The sequence below is a fragment of the Astyanax mexicanus genome, chromosome 23, assembly GCF_023375975.1.
Source record: "Astyanax mexicanus isolate ESR-SI-001 chromosome 23, AstMex3_surface, whole genome shotgun sequence".
Classification (NCBI taxonomy): domain Eukaryota; kingdom Metazoa; phylum Chordata; class Actinopteri; order Characiformes; family Acestrorhamphidae; genus Astyanax; species Astyanax mexicanus.
Window position 1 is genome coordinate 439,271 of NC_064430.1, and position 20,600 is coordinate 459,870.

The 20,600-nt window shown below is 38.3% G+C and overlaps 1 protein-coding gene across 1 annotated transcript; it reads right to left on the bottom strand.

Moving 5' to 3' along the window:
* Positions 1-280: 280 nt before the first annotated feature.
* On the bottom strand, positions 281-12,697 carry LOC103033695 (APAF1 interacting protein). Its single transcript, XM_049471000.1, has 7 exons — positions 12,472-12,697; positions 11,194-11,288; positions 10,439-10,487; positions 10,076-10,193; positions 8,221-8,356; positions 5,862-6,029; positions 281-1,076 (listed from the first exon to the last, which is right to left on the bottom strand). Exons 1-7 carry the CDS (start codon positions 12,529-12,531, stop codon positions 977-979), a joined length of 726 nt encoding a protein of 241 aa, XP_049326957.1. The 5' UTR covers positions 12,532-12,697; the 3' UTR covers positions 281-976.
* Between the last annotated feature and the right edge of the window lie 7,903 nt (positions 12,698-20,600).

Genomic DNA, 20,600 nt, shown 5'->3' on the forward strand with positions numbered 1-20,600 from the left:
AGAGAGAGAGAGAGAGAGAGAGTACAGTAGATCATGCTGTTTCTACATCAGCAGCCGGAGTCCGAGAGAGAGAGAGAGTACAGTAGATCATGCTGTTTCTCCATCAGCAGCCGAAGTCTGAGAGAGAGAGAGAGTACAGTAGATCATGCTGTTTCTCCATCAGCAGCCGGAGTCTGAGAGAGAGACAGAGAGAGAGTACAGTAGATCATTCTGTTTCTCCATTATTAACTGGTGCATCTTAAATGAGCTAAATTAGTCAAAAAGTGAAAAAAGGCACAAACAATTTTCATTTTATTTATTTATTCATTTTATATATTTTATAAGTTCATGTCTAACTGCTCTAAATTCTGCTATTACATTGGCAATACTATCTGACAGGAATAAAACAAGCTCTGCAAGTGTCACATTTTAAATTAAGCACATCTTAAATTAGCCAAATTAGTCAAAAAGTAAAAAGAAAAAAAAGTACTATTTAATTTTTATTATTTGTAAATAAATTAATAATATTTACTATGCCTGACATTAGGTATAATAATATGTTGTAAATAGGTTTAAGTCCTATTCTATTGGCAACACAATCCTTCAGGGATTAGAAAAGCTTTCACCAAAAAGTGCAGTTTATTCTTTATTCAAAAAGAGAAAAATGACCCAAAAATGTAAATATAGAGTTTTTGTGTGACATCAATAATATGATGTATTAATAACTTGTATCAATTATTCATATTTACATTTTAATAAAAAAAATAGCAGTGATTTTGGATAAGATCAAAGCTCAGTCATAGCAGCAGATCTGAGGTTCTTCAGCATGATGATAGTGGTAGTGATGATGATGATGATGGTGATGATGGGGATGGGGATGATGATGATAGTGGTAGTGATGATGATGGGGATGGGGATGGGGATGATGATGATAATGGTAGTAACAGCAGTAATCTGTGGCTGATTGGTTGAGGGCTGATGTCATCATGACGTCAGATCAGACGAATCCCGTGGCTTCAGTGGGCGGAGCCGCAGGATCCAGACCGCACTGCTTCATCTGAACGGCGATATCAAACAAGTAATCGTAGCATTCACACCTGCAGGAGAAACACAGACCATAATAACTCAAAAAACTATTCTACTGGATCAAACCTTCAATTTCCTGCTTCTACATCCCCAAATCCAGCATCCCTCCTTTTAACAGCAGCAGAGCTTCTGAATATATCTACACTGATGGGCGTGGTGTTCTGGAAATGAGGTGTGTTCAGGTACATTTCTGGAGTTTTATCTTGTTTATCTTGGTAACAGAAAACACAGGAGCTCCACTGACTGAATATAACCTAGACAGACGCCAACAGTCAGACGTTCATCGCTATCTCGGTAACACAGGTGCTGTGCCGTGCCGAGCGTACGCCCCCACTTATTACATACACATGAACACACAGCAGCACAAACCCAACTTTTACATCAACAATAAACAGAATAGTAAATAAAATAACATTGCTGTTCCCGTAAATGAGCTGCTGGAGCTCCTTCACAGCGTCAACCAGCAGCTCAGTTTCCTCTGCTGAGAAGAGTTTGTTGGACACGTCCAGGTAGCTGCACCGTTACAATAGCAATCCACCAAAGTCAGAGCTCACCTGATCTACTCTTAAAGAGAATGATGAGCAAGAGACACTCTGATTGGTTTATTTCACTTTACGCCCAAAATTACCCACACCCATCATTAATAAAGGGAATTAGAGAGTACATGACTTTTGCTTTGTGTTTTGAGCCGTGCAAGGTGTACTTTTCACGTCATTATGATAGCAAAGACACACTGACACGCCCTCAATCAAGCTGAAAGGTGCACGATTGACAGCTTGAAACATTGTAGTCATTTAGTTATTATTCTAAGATCTGAATCTGAGTGAAAATAAGAAGAACAATAAAGTATACTGAGAAACACATACACATGTTGCTAAGCAGTGGATAGGTGGTTCTATTGTATCCAGGTTGGTTGCAATGTTGTTTCTGATTGGAGGCTAGGTCATTTCTAAGATGTTGCTTTGGTGTCCATAGTGCTGTTATGGTGTTGCTTTGTGGTTGCTAAGATGTTGCTATGCTATCCGTGTTGTTTGCTTTGTTGTTTGTAATTGGTTGCTAGGTCGTTCCTAAGGTGTTGCTAGGTTGTTGCTAAGGCGTTGCTACGGTGTTTGTGATAGTTGCTATGGTGTTTCTCAGTGGATGCTTTGTGGTTGCTGTTTGTTGCTATGGTATTTGTGGTGGTTGCTAGGTGGTTGGTAAGGTCTGTAATTATTATAAAACTACAAAGTGTCCTATATGATCAGTTGGGCTGAAAAACAAATAGGGGTGGTCATAATGTTAAGCCTTATCTGGGTGTATGTATACATATTTATATATTTAAACAGTCTTTTTAAATAAACTTAAATATAAAAGCTAAATGCAGTTCACCTGTGCATAAACTCCAGTGAATAATAAAGAGTAATTACCCACTCTGCTGCTCAGTATCTGATTATTCCTCAGTGGGCGTCGCTGATTGCAGACTAATTCTTGCTGTTTTGAGGCTGGAGAACCTATAGCTTTCAGTCAACTTCAGAAACTCTGATTCAGAATTAATTATGCAGGTTATATAACTTAAAAAGTGAACTCAAATTAGAATGCAGAACTCATACAGAGCCACAGCGGCACTGAATAACACGCTGAATATAAAAACACTGATTACTTACACAGTATTTAGAGATCATTTTCATCAAAAGGTGTTTATTACTTCAATTATAACCTGCTTATACATAAGAAACACTTCCTAAATGAAAGGGATTGAGATGTTGGGAGCACTGCTGTGAGGATTTGATTGTATTTAAGTCTAACAGTTGGCATTAAGCACAGTGCCGGTATGTTTAAGTTTGTTGATCTGCTCCAGAGAGTCCTAGTCTACTGGCAGGAGGATACTGGTGCAAACTAGAGGGCAGAATTGCAATTATTACACACTACAGTGTTCATAAACTTTTCAACCAATAATCTTTCATGAATTCCCCTGCCTTTGTGGCCAATTTGAATGACCATACGACCTTTAAACATCGTTAAATACATTGCAAGAAACAACAACAAAAAAAATCCATGCCAAAACCGGTTATTGTAGGCCAATATCTCAAATAAAATTAATACATTGACATGAAATATCACGTTTTATTAGCTGCACGTCTTTGCCATACACACACACACACATATATATATACATATATACAGTTGTGGTCAAAAGTTTACATACACTTGTAAAAAAACATAATGTTATGGCTGTCTTGAGTTTTCAATAAGTTCTACAACTCTTATTTTTCTGTGATAGAGTGATCGGAACACATACATGTTTGTCACAAAAAACAGTCATAAAATTTGGTTCTTTCATAAATTTATTATGGGTCTGCTGAAAATGTCACCAAATCTGCTGGGTCAAAAATATACATACAGCAACAAAATTTGTCAATTTTGGTGATGTAGCGAGTTGTGTCAATCAAATTAGCTTCATGTCATGGCCTCTTCACTTCTTGTAAGTGATTCTGATTGACTACAGCTGTTGACTTCTCATGAGCCCATTTAAATAGGGCTCATTTGACCCAGTGATTAGACTCAGCTACAAAAGCTACAATGGGAAAGTCAAAGGAACTCAGTGTGGATCTGAAAAAGCGAATTATTGACTTGAACAAGTCAGGGAAGTCACTTGGAGCCATTTCAAAGCAGCTACAGGTCCCAAGAGCAACTGTGCAGACAATTATACGCAAGTATAAAGTGCATGGAACAGTTGTGTCACTGCCACGATCAGGAAGAAAACGCAAGCTATCACATGCTGCCGAGAGGAGATTGGTCAGGATGGTCAAGAGTCAACCAAGAATCACCAAGAAGCAGGTCTGCAAGGATTTGGAAGCTGATGGAACACAGGTGTCAGTCTCCACAGTCAAGCGTGTTTTACATCGCCATGGACTGAGAGGCTGCCGTGCAAGAAAGAAGCCCTTGCTCCAGAAAAGGCACCTTAAGACTCGGCTGAAGTTTGCTGCTGATCACACAGACAAAGATAAAACCTTCTGGAGGAAAGTTCTCTGGTCAGACGAAACAAAAATTGAGCTGTTTGGCCACAACACCCAGCAATATGTTTGGAGGAGAAAAGGTGAGGCCTTTAATCCCAGGAACACCATGCCTACTGTCAAGCATGGTGGTGGTAGTATTATGCTCTGGGGATGTTTTGCTGCCAGTGGAACTGGTTCTTTGCAGAAAGTAAATGGGATAATGAAGAAGGAGGATTACCTCCAAATTCTGCAGGAAAACTTAAAACCATCAGCCCGAAGGTTGGGTCTTGGGCGCAGTTGGGTGTTCCAACAAGACAATGACCCAAAACACACATCAAAAGTGGTAAAGGAATGGCTAAACCAGGCTAGAATTAAGGTTTTAGAATGGCCTTCCCAAAGTCCTGACTTAAACCCCATTGAGAACATGTGGACAGTGCTAAAGAAACGGGTTCATGCAAGAAAACCATCACATTTAGCTGAACTGCACCAATTCTGTCAAGAAGAGTGGTCAAACATTCGACCTGAAGCTTGCCAGGAGCTTGTGGATGGCTACCAAAAGCGCCTAGTTGCCGTGAAAATGGCCAAGGGACATGTAACCAAATACTAATGTTGCTGTATGTATATTTTTGACCCAGCAGATTTGGTGACATTTTCAGCAGACCCATAATAAATTTATGAAAGAACCAAATTTTATGACTGTTTTTTGTGACAAACATGTATGTGTTCCGATCACTCTATCACAGAAAAATAAGAGTTGTAGAACTTATTGAAAACTCAAGACAGCCATAACATTATGTTTTTTTACAAGTGTATGTAAACTTTTGACCACAACTGTATATATATATATATATATGTATATATATATGTGTCTGAATGAAGCCAGACAGCATTAAATCAGCATTAAATTTCTCTCACTGTGTGAATTTACATGTAAAGTTGAAGCTGAAGCTTCAGTCTGAATAGAACCCACAGAGAGAGCTAGCTAATGTGAAGAGAAATGACAGATTTACCCCAAAATGTAATTATTTTTGAAACAAAAACATTTTTTCAAATTTCCATGACTTTCCCAAATACGTTCTGGGTGTTTTTCTTTTTCCAAAATGTATCCAGGCCTGGAAATTGCTATTTTCAAACTTCCTGACTTTTCCAGGTTTTTCATGACGGTATGAACCCTGCCCTAAGTGTACGTAATTCAAATGAGCAACTTTATAGAAGAAGTACTCCTCCTTCTTACAATGTACTGCAATATATTGTATATATTGTAATTGTGTTGTATATATTGTTATATTCCATAACTAATAGGGCTGTGTATTGGCAAGAACTCTGCAATACTTGCGCATCACCACACAGGGGTATAACAATGCATCATCGCACGGCGCATGCTCTGTTCATTAAATGTTATGCAGTTGCATTTTTGAACACCAGATTTTGCAATCCTGCTACTGCAGGCCAGAGAACCAGTGGGCGTAAGCAAAGGGTGGAGAATGATCTATTCTGCTCCTGGTATAGCTATTACTAAGCAGATTTTTAACTATTTATTTGATATTTATTATTTTTAGTCTACGTGCAATAACATTGGTCACTGCTTTAATGTAAGCTTTACATACTGGATGTAAGATTTATGAAATGTTTTACTTTTATTTTATATTGCTTTTATATTTCCTGACACAGTTGTGTTCCTCTGTGAGGCTGTAACACTGCACACTTCCCTGCTGTGGAATAATAAAGTCTTGTCTTGTTTTCTGAGTACAGCTCTTGGTGTTTAATAGGTATAGAAAATAAAATATAATAATAAAATATTAGATTTTTTCAGTATCTCACATGGTCTTGGCTTTCTCCCAGCTTTCTCCCCAGACGTAGACTCCGTGTCTCCTGACGAGGACGGCGCAGGAGTCCGGGTACTCCTCCATAGCTCTCGCCATGCGCTCCTTCAGGTCCTTCTCCTCCGGGGTATTCTCAACGATGGGTACAACCAGAGACTCGTCATACCTTCAGAAACAAACAAACAAACATATACACACATATATATAATGCTTGTTTCTGTTATTTACATATAAATATAAAATGTCTCTGCAGCGAACGCTCAGAACGATTTCAGACTACGTCTTTGGTTTCACCACATTTCTGTGGAAATCAATCAATCAAATTTTATGTCCACTCGGTAACCCTCATTTTCAATGCAGCCGAGCATTTACAAAATTAAAATAAGTTTAAATTATAAAAACCTTTTATCATGCTTTAATAAATACAATCAAAGTCCATTTCACACTGGAGTGTGTTCGCGGGTTAGTCTGTGGTAGGTGCTGGTAACCAAGGTAAGACAGATAAACACTTCAGAAATGAGGAGCGTTTTCTAGGGCTGGACCCGAATATTCGGGTATTCGGATATTCGTTCGTTGAGTAGGTATTCGGTTTTTAATTTTGGTATTCGGATATTCGTTTTTTTTCTCCTTTCCAGAGTTCCACCTCACTCTAACCACTTCTGTTCTCGCGGGTCCCGTCAGAATATCTTGCGCGCGGGACAGAACTGAACTGTTATTGGCTGGAGCGGGAGTTTAATCCAGATGATGCGGGAGCAAATTAATAAATAGTTAAGAAAACTGTAATAATTGTAAAAAAAAAAAACCTAAAGAAAACTCTCAACGCGCAGGATGGACCGACACACACGCACACACCGATGGTGTTTGGACTGGAACGGGACCGCAGTATTCAGCGCTGCTGTTTTAATAAATATATAAGTAAATTTGAAGCATTAAATGTAGTTTATTTAATTTATATTAGGAACGTGGGGCGGGAGCGGCAGAAATGTGTATGTGGCGGGCGGGCGCGGGATTAAAAGAAGCAATTTTTTTGCGGAGCGGTAACAAGACAGAAACGCGGGAGCGTGGAAGAGTGGGTTTAAAAATCAGTCTCGCGCAGACCTCTATTATACATGATAAAAAAAATGCAGGCTCTTCGAAACTGATTTATATAATAAAACGTAAGGGGTAATGTGGCAACAGTAGGGGCTAAATCGGTTACAAAAGCCTGGCCTACAAAAATGATGTCTGAACGAATTTCCTCTTATCTAATATAATTTAAAATGGTTTAAAAATATAAAATAATTTCTAAGTAAACGAAATATTTAATATTGAGCTTATAGCCCAAGTGCAAAAATACAAAATCAGTAATAAGACTATGCCCTGCAACAATCCTTAAACCGAAATAGACCAAGTACAATAACGTCATTAACAATGACTTTCCTCTACTCTAATATAATTTAACATGGTTTAAAAATATAAAATAATTTCTAAACAAACGAAATATTTAATATTGAGCTTATAGCCCAAGTGCAAAAATACAAAATCAGTAATATGCCCTGCACAATCCTTTAACCGAAATAGACCAAGTACAGTTTACAATGACTGTCCTCTAATATAATTAACAATGTTTAAGAATATAAAATACTTCCTGAACAAACGTTTTTTTTTGTTTGTTTTTTTAAGCAAATAGCCTAAGTGTGAAAACACAAACAGCAATTTACTGGGCTGGCTTGCGCAGCGGAGAAACCGTGCAGCAGCAGCCTCCTAGCCTGCTTACGCAGCCGATAAGCCGCGGTGTGGGGCAGCAGAAATTCCGGGATGAAAACACAAAGAAATCTGGGCTAAAAACACAGAAAAAATATGGGATGAAAACACAAAAATCCGGGATAAAAACACCAAAAATCCGGGGTGAATATGTCTCGTCGGTCAGAGCAAATTGAACATTTTTCAGTGGATTAAAGGGGCCGTGATTTGCTTTTTTTTTTTTTTTTTTTTTTTTTACCTCTTTTTTTAAAAACGAATATTCGAATATTAGCTTCGAATCAGTGCCGAATATCCGGAGCTCAAAAAACGCTATTCGGGCCAGCCCTAGCGTTTTCTGATATTTTAGATTAAAAAGATCAAATATCTATAAATGTAAAATCGTGAATACGCCATTTTGAAAATCGCATTAAAATTGCAATTCGAATTAACTGACTTAATTGTAAAAATCACCAAGCATTTTTTTGGAAAGATTCTTAATTTTTTTATAATTCTAACTCTTGTAATGTAATTGTTCACTTTTGATACTGGCTGATGCACTCATATTAACATATGGTATATAAGCATCACCTACAGTTTAAACGAACAGAATCTGCTTCTGATAATAAAATCCGAACCTGAAATTAGTGCCGGAGTTTCCTCTCCGAATCCCTTTGATCATCTCCTGGTGGGTGATGCGGAACTCTTTGCCGGGGTACAGCAGCGTGGCCATCACCGCGGCCTTCGAGTGACTGTGAATAACAGCCTGAGCTCCTGCAGGAGGAGAAAATTCACAAAATAAATAATGATTTATACTAGAGGTGTGCCAAAAAATCGATTCACATAAGAATCTTGATTCTCATTTACTACGATTCAGAATCGATTTAAAATGTCCCAAAATCGATTCTGAGGGGCGGGTTTTAGACTGATTTTGGGCTGGGTATTTTTGTTGGACCTGGCAACCCTGGGGATAGCGCTTGTCCCTTTGGAGATCTTCCAGACACACACAGAGCGTAGGTGTTTGAGAATCACCGGTAAGATGGCAGAACAAGCACTATATTACCTTAGACTAACGTGTAGTTTTAATGTTTTATTGCAGAATGCTTCATAACAAGCATAAAAAAGATCGCTAGTAGTTAGTTTCAGTAACTGTTAGCTAGCTAACTAGCTAACTTTCCAGTTCCACCTTAAATAACGCTACAGGTGGCAGCGGGCTGCAGCATTTAAGGCGGAACGGAAAAATAACAATAAGCTAATCAGAGCTAATTTCAGCTCCTCATCACAGAGGAATTAAGGAATGGACCATATGAATTAATTTCTCCACCTCCTGCCCCCTTTCTGAAGAAATACAACCACCTTAAATTAACTAGTTAATCAGCAGCTGCTCCTGAACTTTAGCGCTCCACTGCTATCATCACATCAGCCCAGCAGCGTCACCTACACACCACCGCTAGTAGCCTGGTAATAAAGCAGTGTTATTTATTTATGTATTTATTGTTCATTAACGTCATTGTGATATCCCAGTGATTCCTCTGTCACTGAGGACCCACATTCCTGCACATTTTATTGTTTTTGTAACACATTACTTGCTCCAGGACCAGTGTATATTATGGAGGGTTTTTTTTCAATACGATTCATAAGCCAGAAGCAGAAATATTTATAATTCAAATCGTTTTGAATCAAAAATCGATTTTGAATCGAATCGTGGCCCCCAAAATCGGAATCGAATCGAATCGTGAGATAGTAATCGATTCCCACCCCTAATTTATACACATTATATTTCCTAAATGTGTTGCTGAATCTCCTCCATGGTTCTACAGGTGTAATAATAAAATCAGCAGCTCGGCATGCTGGGACTGTTTCTACAATCATTAGTGAAAGTGGTTCAGGTGTGTCTCGGGTCATTGTCATGCTGGAAGACCCAGCCACGCCCCATTCTTCAGTGCTCTTACTGAGGGAAGGAGGTTGTTGGGCAAAGGTGTGGTTCTAAAATCAGGTGCGGTTCCAAAATCAGGTGCGGTTCCAAAATCAGGTGCGGTTCCAAAATCAGGTGCGGTTCTAAAATTAGGTGCGGTTCTAAAATCAAATGGGGTTCCAAAATCAGGTGCGGTTCTAAAATTAGGTGCGTGAACAGGAATGGAAAGTCAATTGTTTTTTTGAAAGGGTTAATTCCTTAGTTACAATATAATTTTAGCATTTTTTAATTAGTGGTCTAAAAATGCCAACAATATCACTTATCGCAATCATTTCTGGGACAAAATATCATTCGCAGAAAAATTGTAAGTGTGACAGGCCTTGTTGCTAGGTTACCTGATGTGGGCAGAGTAATACATGGAGAGCTTCGGTTACAGTACATTACCGGCTGATAGCGGTACTCATAGTATGCCTCTCAGCCAATCACATTGCAGGGTCAGAACTAACTGTGGTATAATTATATCTATATTATATTGTATCTATATCAATATTTTCTGTTATTTGTCTGTAAATTCTCACCCCTCATGGTGTAGGCGTTCATGAAGAGCGGGGTGCACTGGCTCTTCTTCAGCTTCTTTGACGCAGGAGGAGCGCTGATGTCCTTCTCGTCTATATCACAGACGAACATGTCCTCCGGCTGTGGGGGAACATTATTATTAATCACTATTAATCACTATTAATCACAGTGATCAGCTCTTACTAATCCTGTGATCATAACTGAGCTCTTATTGCTCAGTTCCAGAATTTCTGCGTCACCAACATCTGTTATCTAAACTCAGATAAACACCCTCTGCTCTCCTCCTTCATGAGGATGAAGCAAAATCAGAGATATTAATATATATAAATAAATATATAATAATATTAAGAAGAGAAATTACTTGCCTGTATTCTTTCTTTCTGAACTCCAGATGGTGCGATATAAATGTGATCTCTGTTAGAAAGAAAACACACTCGAATGAAGAGAGCACTTCAGTTTCTGAATCAGTTTCTCTGATTTTGCTATTTATAGGTTTATGTTTGAGTAAAATGAACATTGTTGTTTTATTCTATAAACTACAGACAACATTTCTCCCAAATTACAAATAACAATATTCTCATTTAGAGCATTTATTTACAGAAAATGAGAAATGACTGAAATAACAAAAAAGATGCAGAACTTTCAGACCTCAAATAATGCAAAGAAAACAAGTTCATATTCATAAAGTTTTAAGAGTTCAGAAATAATCAATATTTGGTGGAATAATCCTGATTGGTTTTTAATCACAGTTTTTTTTTATGCATCTTGGCATCATGTTCTCCTCCACCAGTCTTACACACTGCTTTTGGATAACTTTATGCTGCTTTACTCCTGGTGCAAAAATTCAAGCAGTTCAGTTTAGTTTGATGGCTTGTGATCATCCATCATCCATCAGTCATTTCTCATTTTCTGTAAATAAATGCTCTAAATGAGAATATTTTTATTTGTAATTTGGGAGAAATGTTGTCTGTAGTTTATAGAATAAAACAACAATGTTCATTTTACTCAAACATAAACCTATAAATAGCAAAATCAGATAAACTGGTCATTTTAAAGTGGTATATTATTTGTTTCTGGTGTTTAGGTCCTGTGTACAGTAGTAAATGTAAAGTGGGCTGACCCATGTTTGAGGCTGATTCCTCCTCCGGTTCCGGTGACCCAGCCCAGCTGATAGAAGAGTCTGCAGAGCTCCGGGATCAGGAGTCTCGGGTGTTCCTGAGGGTCAGACAGGAATCACACAGTGTAAATACACAGTAAACACATGTACACTATATACATTAAAACATTTTTATATAAAACATGCAGGAATTATGGCACAGGGACTCTTATTGGTGTAAAGCAGTTTAGTTACCCAGAGCTGGAATTGAACCCCAGTCTCCTACATGGTAGCTCACTGGCAAGTAGTGGTGTTATCCACTGCACTACACCAACCATAGTTCCCCTTATTGCCCAGTTTTTAGTTTCTTACATAGATCGAACAATTTATATCACCAGATTTTAGATTTAAGCATAGATTAAATAAACCTACATTATCATCATTTATAACAATATGATAAAATAGTCATACTGCCCAGCTCTATTAAAACATTTGCTATAATTATAAAGCTCTAAAAACCTGTTAAGAATAAGACTCTACAATTGTTTTGATTTCATATATGAATTAATATAATCTGCTCAGCATGCTTACACTATATTTAACTAACTGGCTGCACTCAGAAAACCTGAAATTTACTTTCCAAAATATCACTATTCTTATAAATCTAAAGCATTACATAAAACCTGAAAGATTTACCACACCGTGTCTAATTAAATTATACTGCAAATACCTTTTATTGCACACATTTTAGCTTTATATATATGAAAATAGATTGATATAACCTATTTAACATTGTAATAAAATCACCAGGTAACATTCAGAGACTTTTTACATTAACTTACTATATATCTATATAACTTCCAGTCAGTATAATACGCTGATAAACATAATAGTTTCTTTATTATTATCTTCATAATTCTAAAGTATTAAACATCAAATCAATAGTCTGGTACATTTACAACACTGTCTCAAAACAAATTTCACAAAATTAACAAACCAGGTGTTCTGCCAAAGTGTGTTACCCAACGTTATGTGCTCTGCGCATGCGCGGACCCACCGTCTTTAAAGTTTTATATGTTTCTAATTTCCCTGTGTACAGTATATAATCTTTAATTTACTTCTGATCACATTTTTACATTTTATTAACTGTATTTAGGATTAATCTTAAATAAATTGTGGATAATCTATGGTCTGTGTTCTTCTACAAGTGTTAACTACACGGCGGTAGCGCGATTTGGCAGGAGACACTATTCGGCGGAACACCGGCCGCACGCGTGTTATTAGCGGAGTTAGCTTCCCTACCGGCTCCGCCGCCGCCGCGCTGCTCTCCCCGTTACACCGGTTATCCACCACCGAGGACATGCTGCTCCTCACCGCGGGGTTATAATAAACCGATAAACCGATTTAATACAGATAAAACAATAATAAATATTAATATTAATAACAAAGCAGCACCGGCAGCTAACCAGCTAACTAGCTAACCACCACAACTACAGTCAGTCACTCACTCAGGACCCGCCCACAGACACCCCGCACACGCGCCTGATTAAAAACACAGAAAATAAAAATATTACACACACAATATCACACTTATATTTATTCCTATATATTTAAGCGAATATATATTAACCTCAAGTGTTTATTGGCGAACTAAAACTGCAGAGAAAATACAGATATATCTCTAAAGTACAAACATCTTATGAAAGGATGTAAGGAGTGTAGGGCATCAAATACACGTTAGAGGGCGCTATTGCTACATTTATATATATAAATAAATATAAATATATATGTATATGTATGTGTGTAAAATATACAGTATTATGTAAATGTTTTAGGTACCTGTGGGATTTCGTAATAAATAAAAAGCTTCTTATTTGTGCAGTAAGTGTTTATTTATTATCTCAGTAAAACACATTAACTCAGCATCAGATAGATAGATAGATAGATAGATAGATAGATAGATAGATAGATAGATAGATAGATAGATAGATAGATACTTTATTGATCCCCGAGGGGAAATTTTAGATTTTTTTTTTAGATAGAATTACAATACATTACAATAAATACAAACAGCAATTTTACAAAAAGCTAAAAGTTTTCCTTAAAACAACAAAACATCTCCTAATCTCTCCTCCTCTTAATCTGAGTTTAATAGAGTTATTTATTTCTAGTTCTCGTCATATTAATCAACACCTGGTTTGGTGGTAAATTACTGGTAAATGTGGTAAACCAGGTGAGCTGCTGACGGAACTGAACATATACACATGCTGTCTGAGGAGCATCCAGGAGATAAATGGATTAGTGTAATTTGCTTTGGTGCCTTAAACTTTTGCACAGTACTGTATATATTAAAATACGTACATATTAACAATATGATTAATAATAATAAAAATATATAATTTATACGAGTCAAACCTTGTTTTTGATTAATTTATTAAGGGTAGAGGTGTGACGTAATGCAGTACAAATACTTTGTTATCTTACTTTTAGGGTATTTTATCTAACTTCACCCTCAACTCAAATTAAAAAAAATATTTTAAAAAGAAAGGGTACTTTGGAAGGGCCACTTGGTGATGCCACTCTGCAGTTTTAGTTCATACAGAGTTCCCCAATGGTGGAACAAACTACCTTCTACTACCAGATCAGGAGAATCTCTCTCTATCTTTAATAAACTCCTGAAGACAGAGCTCTTCAAAGAGGACTTACTCTCCTAACACCTCTAACTAACTACCTTCTACTACCAGATCAGGAGAATCTCTCACTATCTTTAATAAACTCCTGAAGACAGAGCTCTTCAAAGAGCTCTTACTCTCCTAACACCTCTAACTAACTACCTTCTACTACCAGATCAGGAGAATCTCTCTCTATCTTTAATAAACTCCTGAAGACAGAGCTCTTCAAAGAGGACTTACTCTCCTAACACCTCTAACTAACTACCTTCTACTACCAGATCAGGAGAATCTCTCTCTATCTTTAATAAACTCCTGAAGACAGAGCTCTTCAAAGAGCTCTTACTCTCCTAACACCTCTAACTAACTACCTTCTACTACCAGATCAGGAGAATCTCTCACTATCTTTAATAAACTCCTGAAGACAGAGCTCTTCAAAGAGCTCTTACTCTCCTAACACCTCTAACTAACTACCTTCTACTACCAGATCAGGAGAATCTCTCACTATCTTTAATAAACTCCTGAAGACAGAGCTCTTCAAAGAGCTCTTACTCTCCTAACACCTCTAACACACTAACTACTTCTAACCTCATTTCCTTCTTCCCCTCCTTCACTTCTCTATCCCTTTATTTCCCTTCGACCTCCTTTAAGCCCTGTCTAAAAATGGGTTATCTAAATTCCTATTACTTTTGTACTTCATTATTGTAAGTCGCTTTGGACAAAAGCGTCTGCCAAATGTAATGTAATTATGTATGGGTTTAGGGGCGGAGCAGGTGGGAGAGCTGAATGGGCTGAGCAATGTGTCTCTAATAGCTGTGAGAGACAGATGGGGGGGCTAAGCTTTTGTTACATTACGTTTACTTTTATACTTTAATTAGTTTTGAATCCAGTACTTTTTTAAACACTTTTACTTAATGAGTAAACAGCTTGAGTTGATTCTTCAACTTCTACAGAAGTATTTTATTAAACTCTACTATCTATACGACTAGCCCTAAATTGCCAATCTTTCTTATCGCTGAAGGCCTGAGTACATGTATTATTAATAAATTAATCAAATAAAAGTCAAATGTTAATGTTAAATCAGTTAATGTAAGAAACATGTTTTTCTTTGCTGATTTGGCCATTCTAAGCCATTTTATTCTTAAAAAGTCACGTTTTACACAAAACAAATATATTTTTCATTTTTTTTACATATTTTAAATTAGGCAGTTGTTTATGTTATAGCACCCCAACCTTTTATAATGAATAGACCAATAGAAATACTTCATAATTACTTATTTTTCTTTGTGTCTTTTCTTTTTAAGTAGTCATTTAATTAGTCATCCATTGAAAGTTGTGAAAGCTTTTTCTGAGAGTGAAAGGTATTTTAACGGGTGATTCTCACTCTGCTGATAGAGCACACATTAATCTAATCTACTGCGGAAAACTGATTCTGTAGAATTACTCAGGATTACTGAGAAATCAGTGAGAAAAGAAATCTGGCTTTTCACCAAGTTGTGCAATTCTTCATTTAGGTCTTACTTCTCTCATTTTAAGACTTTTATTTAATTTCTATATATTTTGTTTAGTTTTTGCAGTACATTGTTAAATTAAAAATTAAAAAAGTTTAATTTAAAAACTCATAATGTGAATGTTTTTTAATTCGCCTTGGTGAAATCTTAGTCCTCCTATTCATTAATCTCTAGTGACGGCTCTGAGTGTAGATCTAGAATATTTCATTTTAATTTAAGTAGTTAATGGTGTAATTAATGGATTATAATAGTATCAGTGCTCTGTAGTGTCGGGGTTGATGTGCTGGTGAATGCTCAGCTCCTGGTTTTTAGGTAAAATGGTGAACAGGAAGTGAGCGAGTTGAGACAGAGTCTGGGCTGAGGACCAGGTGAGTCAGAGCTCAGGTGTGACGTTGGATTGAGTCACTTTGCCTCGAGGCGTCGCTTCAGATGGAGGCAACTTTCCCAGACTTTTAACACCAGTATTTACACCATTCTCTCCCACAGAGTTTAACTCATCTGCGTGTCCTGAACCTGTAAATCAATCACCAGTCCAGACACACACTCACCACACTCACCACACACACTGTTCACCAGAAACATATACCTTATATTTACTAGGGATGCAACGGTACAGTGTGGCCACGGTTCGGTTCGTATGGCTGTTCTTGGGCCACGGTTTCGGTTCGGTTTCGATATATATTAATATTATCTGGCTCCAACATGAAGTACGTTTTTAGCCCTTTCTATTTCAAATCAACAAGGTGCTTCTACTCACACTTCAGATCCAATATTAAACAGAATAAGGAACAAATGAATTAAAATAACAACATTTATTATAAAAAAGAAACACTTATTCTTACCATTAATCAAAAACAGGCCAATTTAAATAAAGTGCAGTAATATGAAATGTAATCATGAATATTATTCAATTAACTCAACCAACAAATATTGTCAGACAGTCACATATTTAAGAAAATACTACACTGATATCACACTGTGCTTTATCTGCTGACTGTGATTTTACCTTGTTATCAAACTCAACCCTGAAGTCAAAATGCGGCGCTCCCTCGCGCTGATCGTGGTGCTCTCTTGTACGCGGGGCCCCGCCGACCGCGGCGCTTTGCAGTGTAAATTAAAATTCTGTTAAAACCCCTAGTTTTAATTTTAATAATCATACTGTTGATCTTTTTAAAGTTCTCCTTGGTGAAAGCGTAATTACACAATGTAAAAAATAAGACCGTAAAAAAAATGGTCAAATTACTGGCAGCAGTGGCTGCCAAACAAAAACCCTAAAATTAAAGTAAAATACTTTCATTCATATGAAGTGCAAAACCAGTAGATTCACATGCATTTTCATTAAAGGTTTCACATACATACACCAGTATTTTACAGTTTTTCAGAGCATATTTACAATTCAATTTCTTCAATAAAGTGATTTTGATCAACGTTCTGCAGGGAAAAAAACTGTTATTTTACCTTTTTTTTTAACTAACTTTATTGTCTTTCAAGTTGTGAGCTTTATGATTCACAAATTAATGTGTATTTGACTCATTCAGTGACATTCAGTGACATTCAGTGACATACTGTATGATCTTTTCAGAATGTCTTTATTAACAGGCTCTCTGCTCATTTAAAGCAATAAAAAGTGCTCAGAGAGTGAAACCACTTATATTAGCACAGTCTAAAACCCAGCCAGGTGGATAAAACTGCTATGAAACTACATCATGGTGAGCCCTCTAAACTGAACATCTAATTAACATAGCCACGCCCCACAGACAGTTTTTTTTTTTAGGTATATTTTCTTTTACATAAAAGAAAGAAAAAAACGTTTTATTTCTATGGTTATTTTCTGTATTTTTTTTTTAACAATGAATAAACAATAAATAAATAAATAAACCTTACAATTACGAAGAAAAACACAGATGTTGGGAAAGAAATAAACCTTTAAATAATAACACACACATATAATTACATATAATAATAAGTAATTTTACATACATATCTATATAACTTAAGAACATGGAAAAATACCATAAAAATAATATAGCAATATAGCCCTAAAAATAAGAGTTTTAACCGTAATCTCTCATTAATGTCATAATATGTAAAATTAGAACAGGGGCTTGTAATTAACAGAAAATGTCTGTAATTTGACAGAATTAGACTGCAGTAAAAGAAAAGGGATAAATAGTGTAAACATTTAGAGTTATTTTCTGTAAAAATAGCATTTTTTTTTTACAGTGCAGCTCCTGATCTTAAATCTCTGGTGATCTCTGAGTGCAGATCTTCTCTCAGGTGGAACTCTCTGTGGTGATGTTGGAGTTCAGGTCTGTGTATTTTATAGAGAATCACTGGTTTGTGGAGATTGTAGCTCATCTTCTGATGCTCAGCCTGTGTTATTCGAGCTCCAGCCTCTCATTACTGGTCGGTTTCTGACCACAGATCTGCTCCTGCAGGAAGTCTGGATCAGAACCGCTGTCTGCTTTATTACAGTGTGGAGAAATGAGGAATCAGCGCCGTAAAGCAGCCGTAACACAGCCTTAACACTGCCGTTACGCTGCTCTAACACAGCCGTAACACTGCCGTAACACTGCCGTAACACTGCTCTAACACAGCCATAACACTGCCATAACGCTGCTCTAAGACAGCCGTAACACAGCTGTAACACTGCTCTAACACAGCCGTAACACAGCCTTAACACTGCCGTTACGCTGCTCTAACACAGCCGTAACACTGCTCTAAGACAGCCGTAACACAGCTGTAACACTGCTCTAACACAGCTGTAACACTGCTCTAACACAGCCGTAACACAGCCGTAACACAGCTGTAACACTGCTCTAACACAGCCGTAACACTTCCGTAACACAGCCGTAACACAGCCGTAACACTGCCATAACACTGCTCTAACACAGCCGTAACACAGCTGTAACACTGCTCTAACACAGCCGTAACACTTCCGTAACACAGCCGTAACACTGCCGTGACACAGCCGTAACGCTGATCTAACACAGCCGTAACACTGCTCTAACACAGCCGTAACACAGCCATAACACTGCCGTAACGCTGCTCTAACACAGCCGTAATACAGCCGTGACACAGCCGTAACGCTGATCTAACACAGCCGTAACACTGCTCTAACACAGCCGTAATACAGCCGTAACACTGCTCTAACACAGCCGTAACACAGCCATAACACTGCCGTAACGCTGATCTAACACAGCCGTAACACTGCTCTAACACAGCCGTAACACAGCCATAACACTGCCGTAACGCTGATCTAACACAGCCGTAACACTGCTCTAACACAGCCGTAACACAGCCATAACACTGCTCTAACACAGCCGTAACACAGCCATAACACTGCCGTAACGCTGCTCTAACACAGCCGTAATACAGCCGTGACACAGCCGTAACGCTGATCTAACACAGCCGTAACACTGCTCTAACACAGCCATAACACTGCCGTAACACTGCTCTAACACAGCCGTAACACAGCCATAACACTGCCGTAACGCTGATCTAACACAGCCGTAACACTGCTCTAACACAGCCGTAATACAGCCGTAACACTGCTCTAACACAGCCGTAACACAGCCATAACACTGCCGTAACGCTGATCTAACACAGCCGTAACACTGCTCTAACATAGCCGTAACACAGCCATAACACTGCCGTAACGCTGATCTAACACAGCCGTAACACTGCACTAACACAGCCGTAACACAGCCATAACACTGCTCTAACACAGCCGTAACACAACCATAACACTGCCGTAACGCTGATCTAACAAAGCCGTAACACTGCTCTAACACAGCCGTAACACAGCCATAACACTGCCGTAACGCTGATCTAACACAGCCGTAACACTGCTCTAACACAGCCGTAACACAGCCATAACACTGCCGTAACGCTGATCTAACACAGCCGTAACACTGCTCTAACACAGCCGTAACACAGCCATAACACTGCTCTAACACAGCCGTAACACAGCCATAACACTGCCGTAACGCTGCTCTAACACAGCCGTAATACAGCCGTGACACAGCCGTAACGCTGATCTAACACAGCCGTAACACTGCTCTAACACAGCCATAACACTGCCGTAACACTGCTCTAACACAGCCGTAACACAGCCATAACACTGCCGTAACGCTGATCTAACACAGCCGTAACACTGCTCTAACACAGCCGTAATACAGCCGTAACACTGCTCTAACACAGCCGTAACACAGCCATAACACTGCCGTAACGCTGATCTAACACAGCCGTAACACTGCTCTAACACAGCCGTAACACAGCCATAACACTGCCGTAACGCTGATCTAACACAGCCGTAACACTGCTCTAACACAGCCGTAACACAGCCATAACACTGCTCTAACACAGCCGTAACACAGCCATAACACTGCCGTAACGCTGATCTAACAAAGCCGTAACACTGCTCTAACACAGCCGTAACACAGCCATAACACTGCCGTAACGCTGATCTAACACAGCCGTAACACTGCTCTAACACAGCCGTAACACAGCCATAACACTGCCGTAACGCTGCTCTAACACAGCCGTAACGCTGCTCTAACACAGCCGTAATACAGCCGTAACACTGCTCTAACACAGCCGTAACACAGCCATAACACAGCCGTAACGCTGCTCTAACACAGCCGTAACACAGCCGTAACACTGCCGTGACGCTGATCTAACACAGCCGTAACACTGCCGTGACGCTGATCTAACACAGCCGTAACACTGCCGTGACGCTGATCTAACACAGCCGTAACACAGCCGTAACACTGCCGTGACGCTGATCTAACACAGCCGTAACACTGCCGTGACGCTGATCTAACACAGCCGTAACACAGCCGTAACACTGCCGTGACGCTGATCTAACACAGCCGTAACACTGCCGTGACGCTGCGGTAACTCTGCAGTAACACAGCCGTAACACTTCATATATTTTGTAGTTTGATTTGACATCACGATTTCATATTCTGCAAATAGTTTAATAGATTTGGTAACACTTTACATTACGGGTACAGTAATCAACAGTACTTACAATAGAATACCTCAACCATTATTAACCATTATTAGATTTGTTAACTAATGTCTCAATACATTATTATTTACAGTGTTCTTAAACACAAAAAAATAATTCTGCTCAAATAACATCTTAAATAGTGTCAGTTAATAATTAGTTATCAATTAGAGACATTACTGAACCACGTAATAATGTTTAATACTGTCGTAGGTTCTGTTATTTGTGACCCTTATT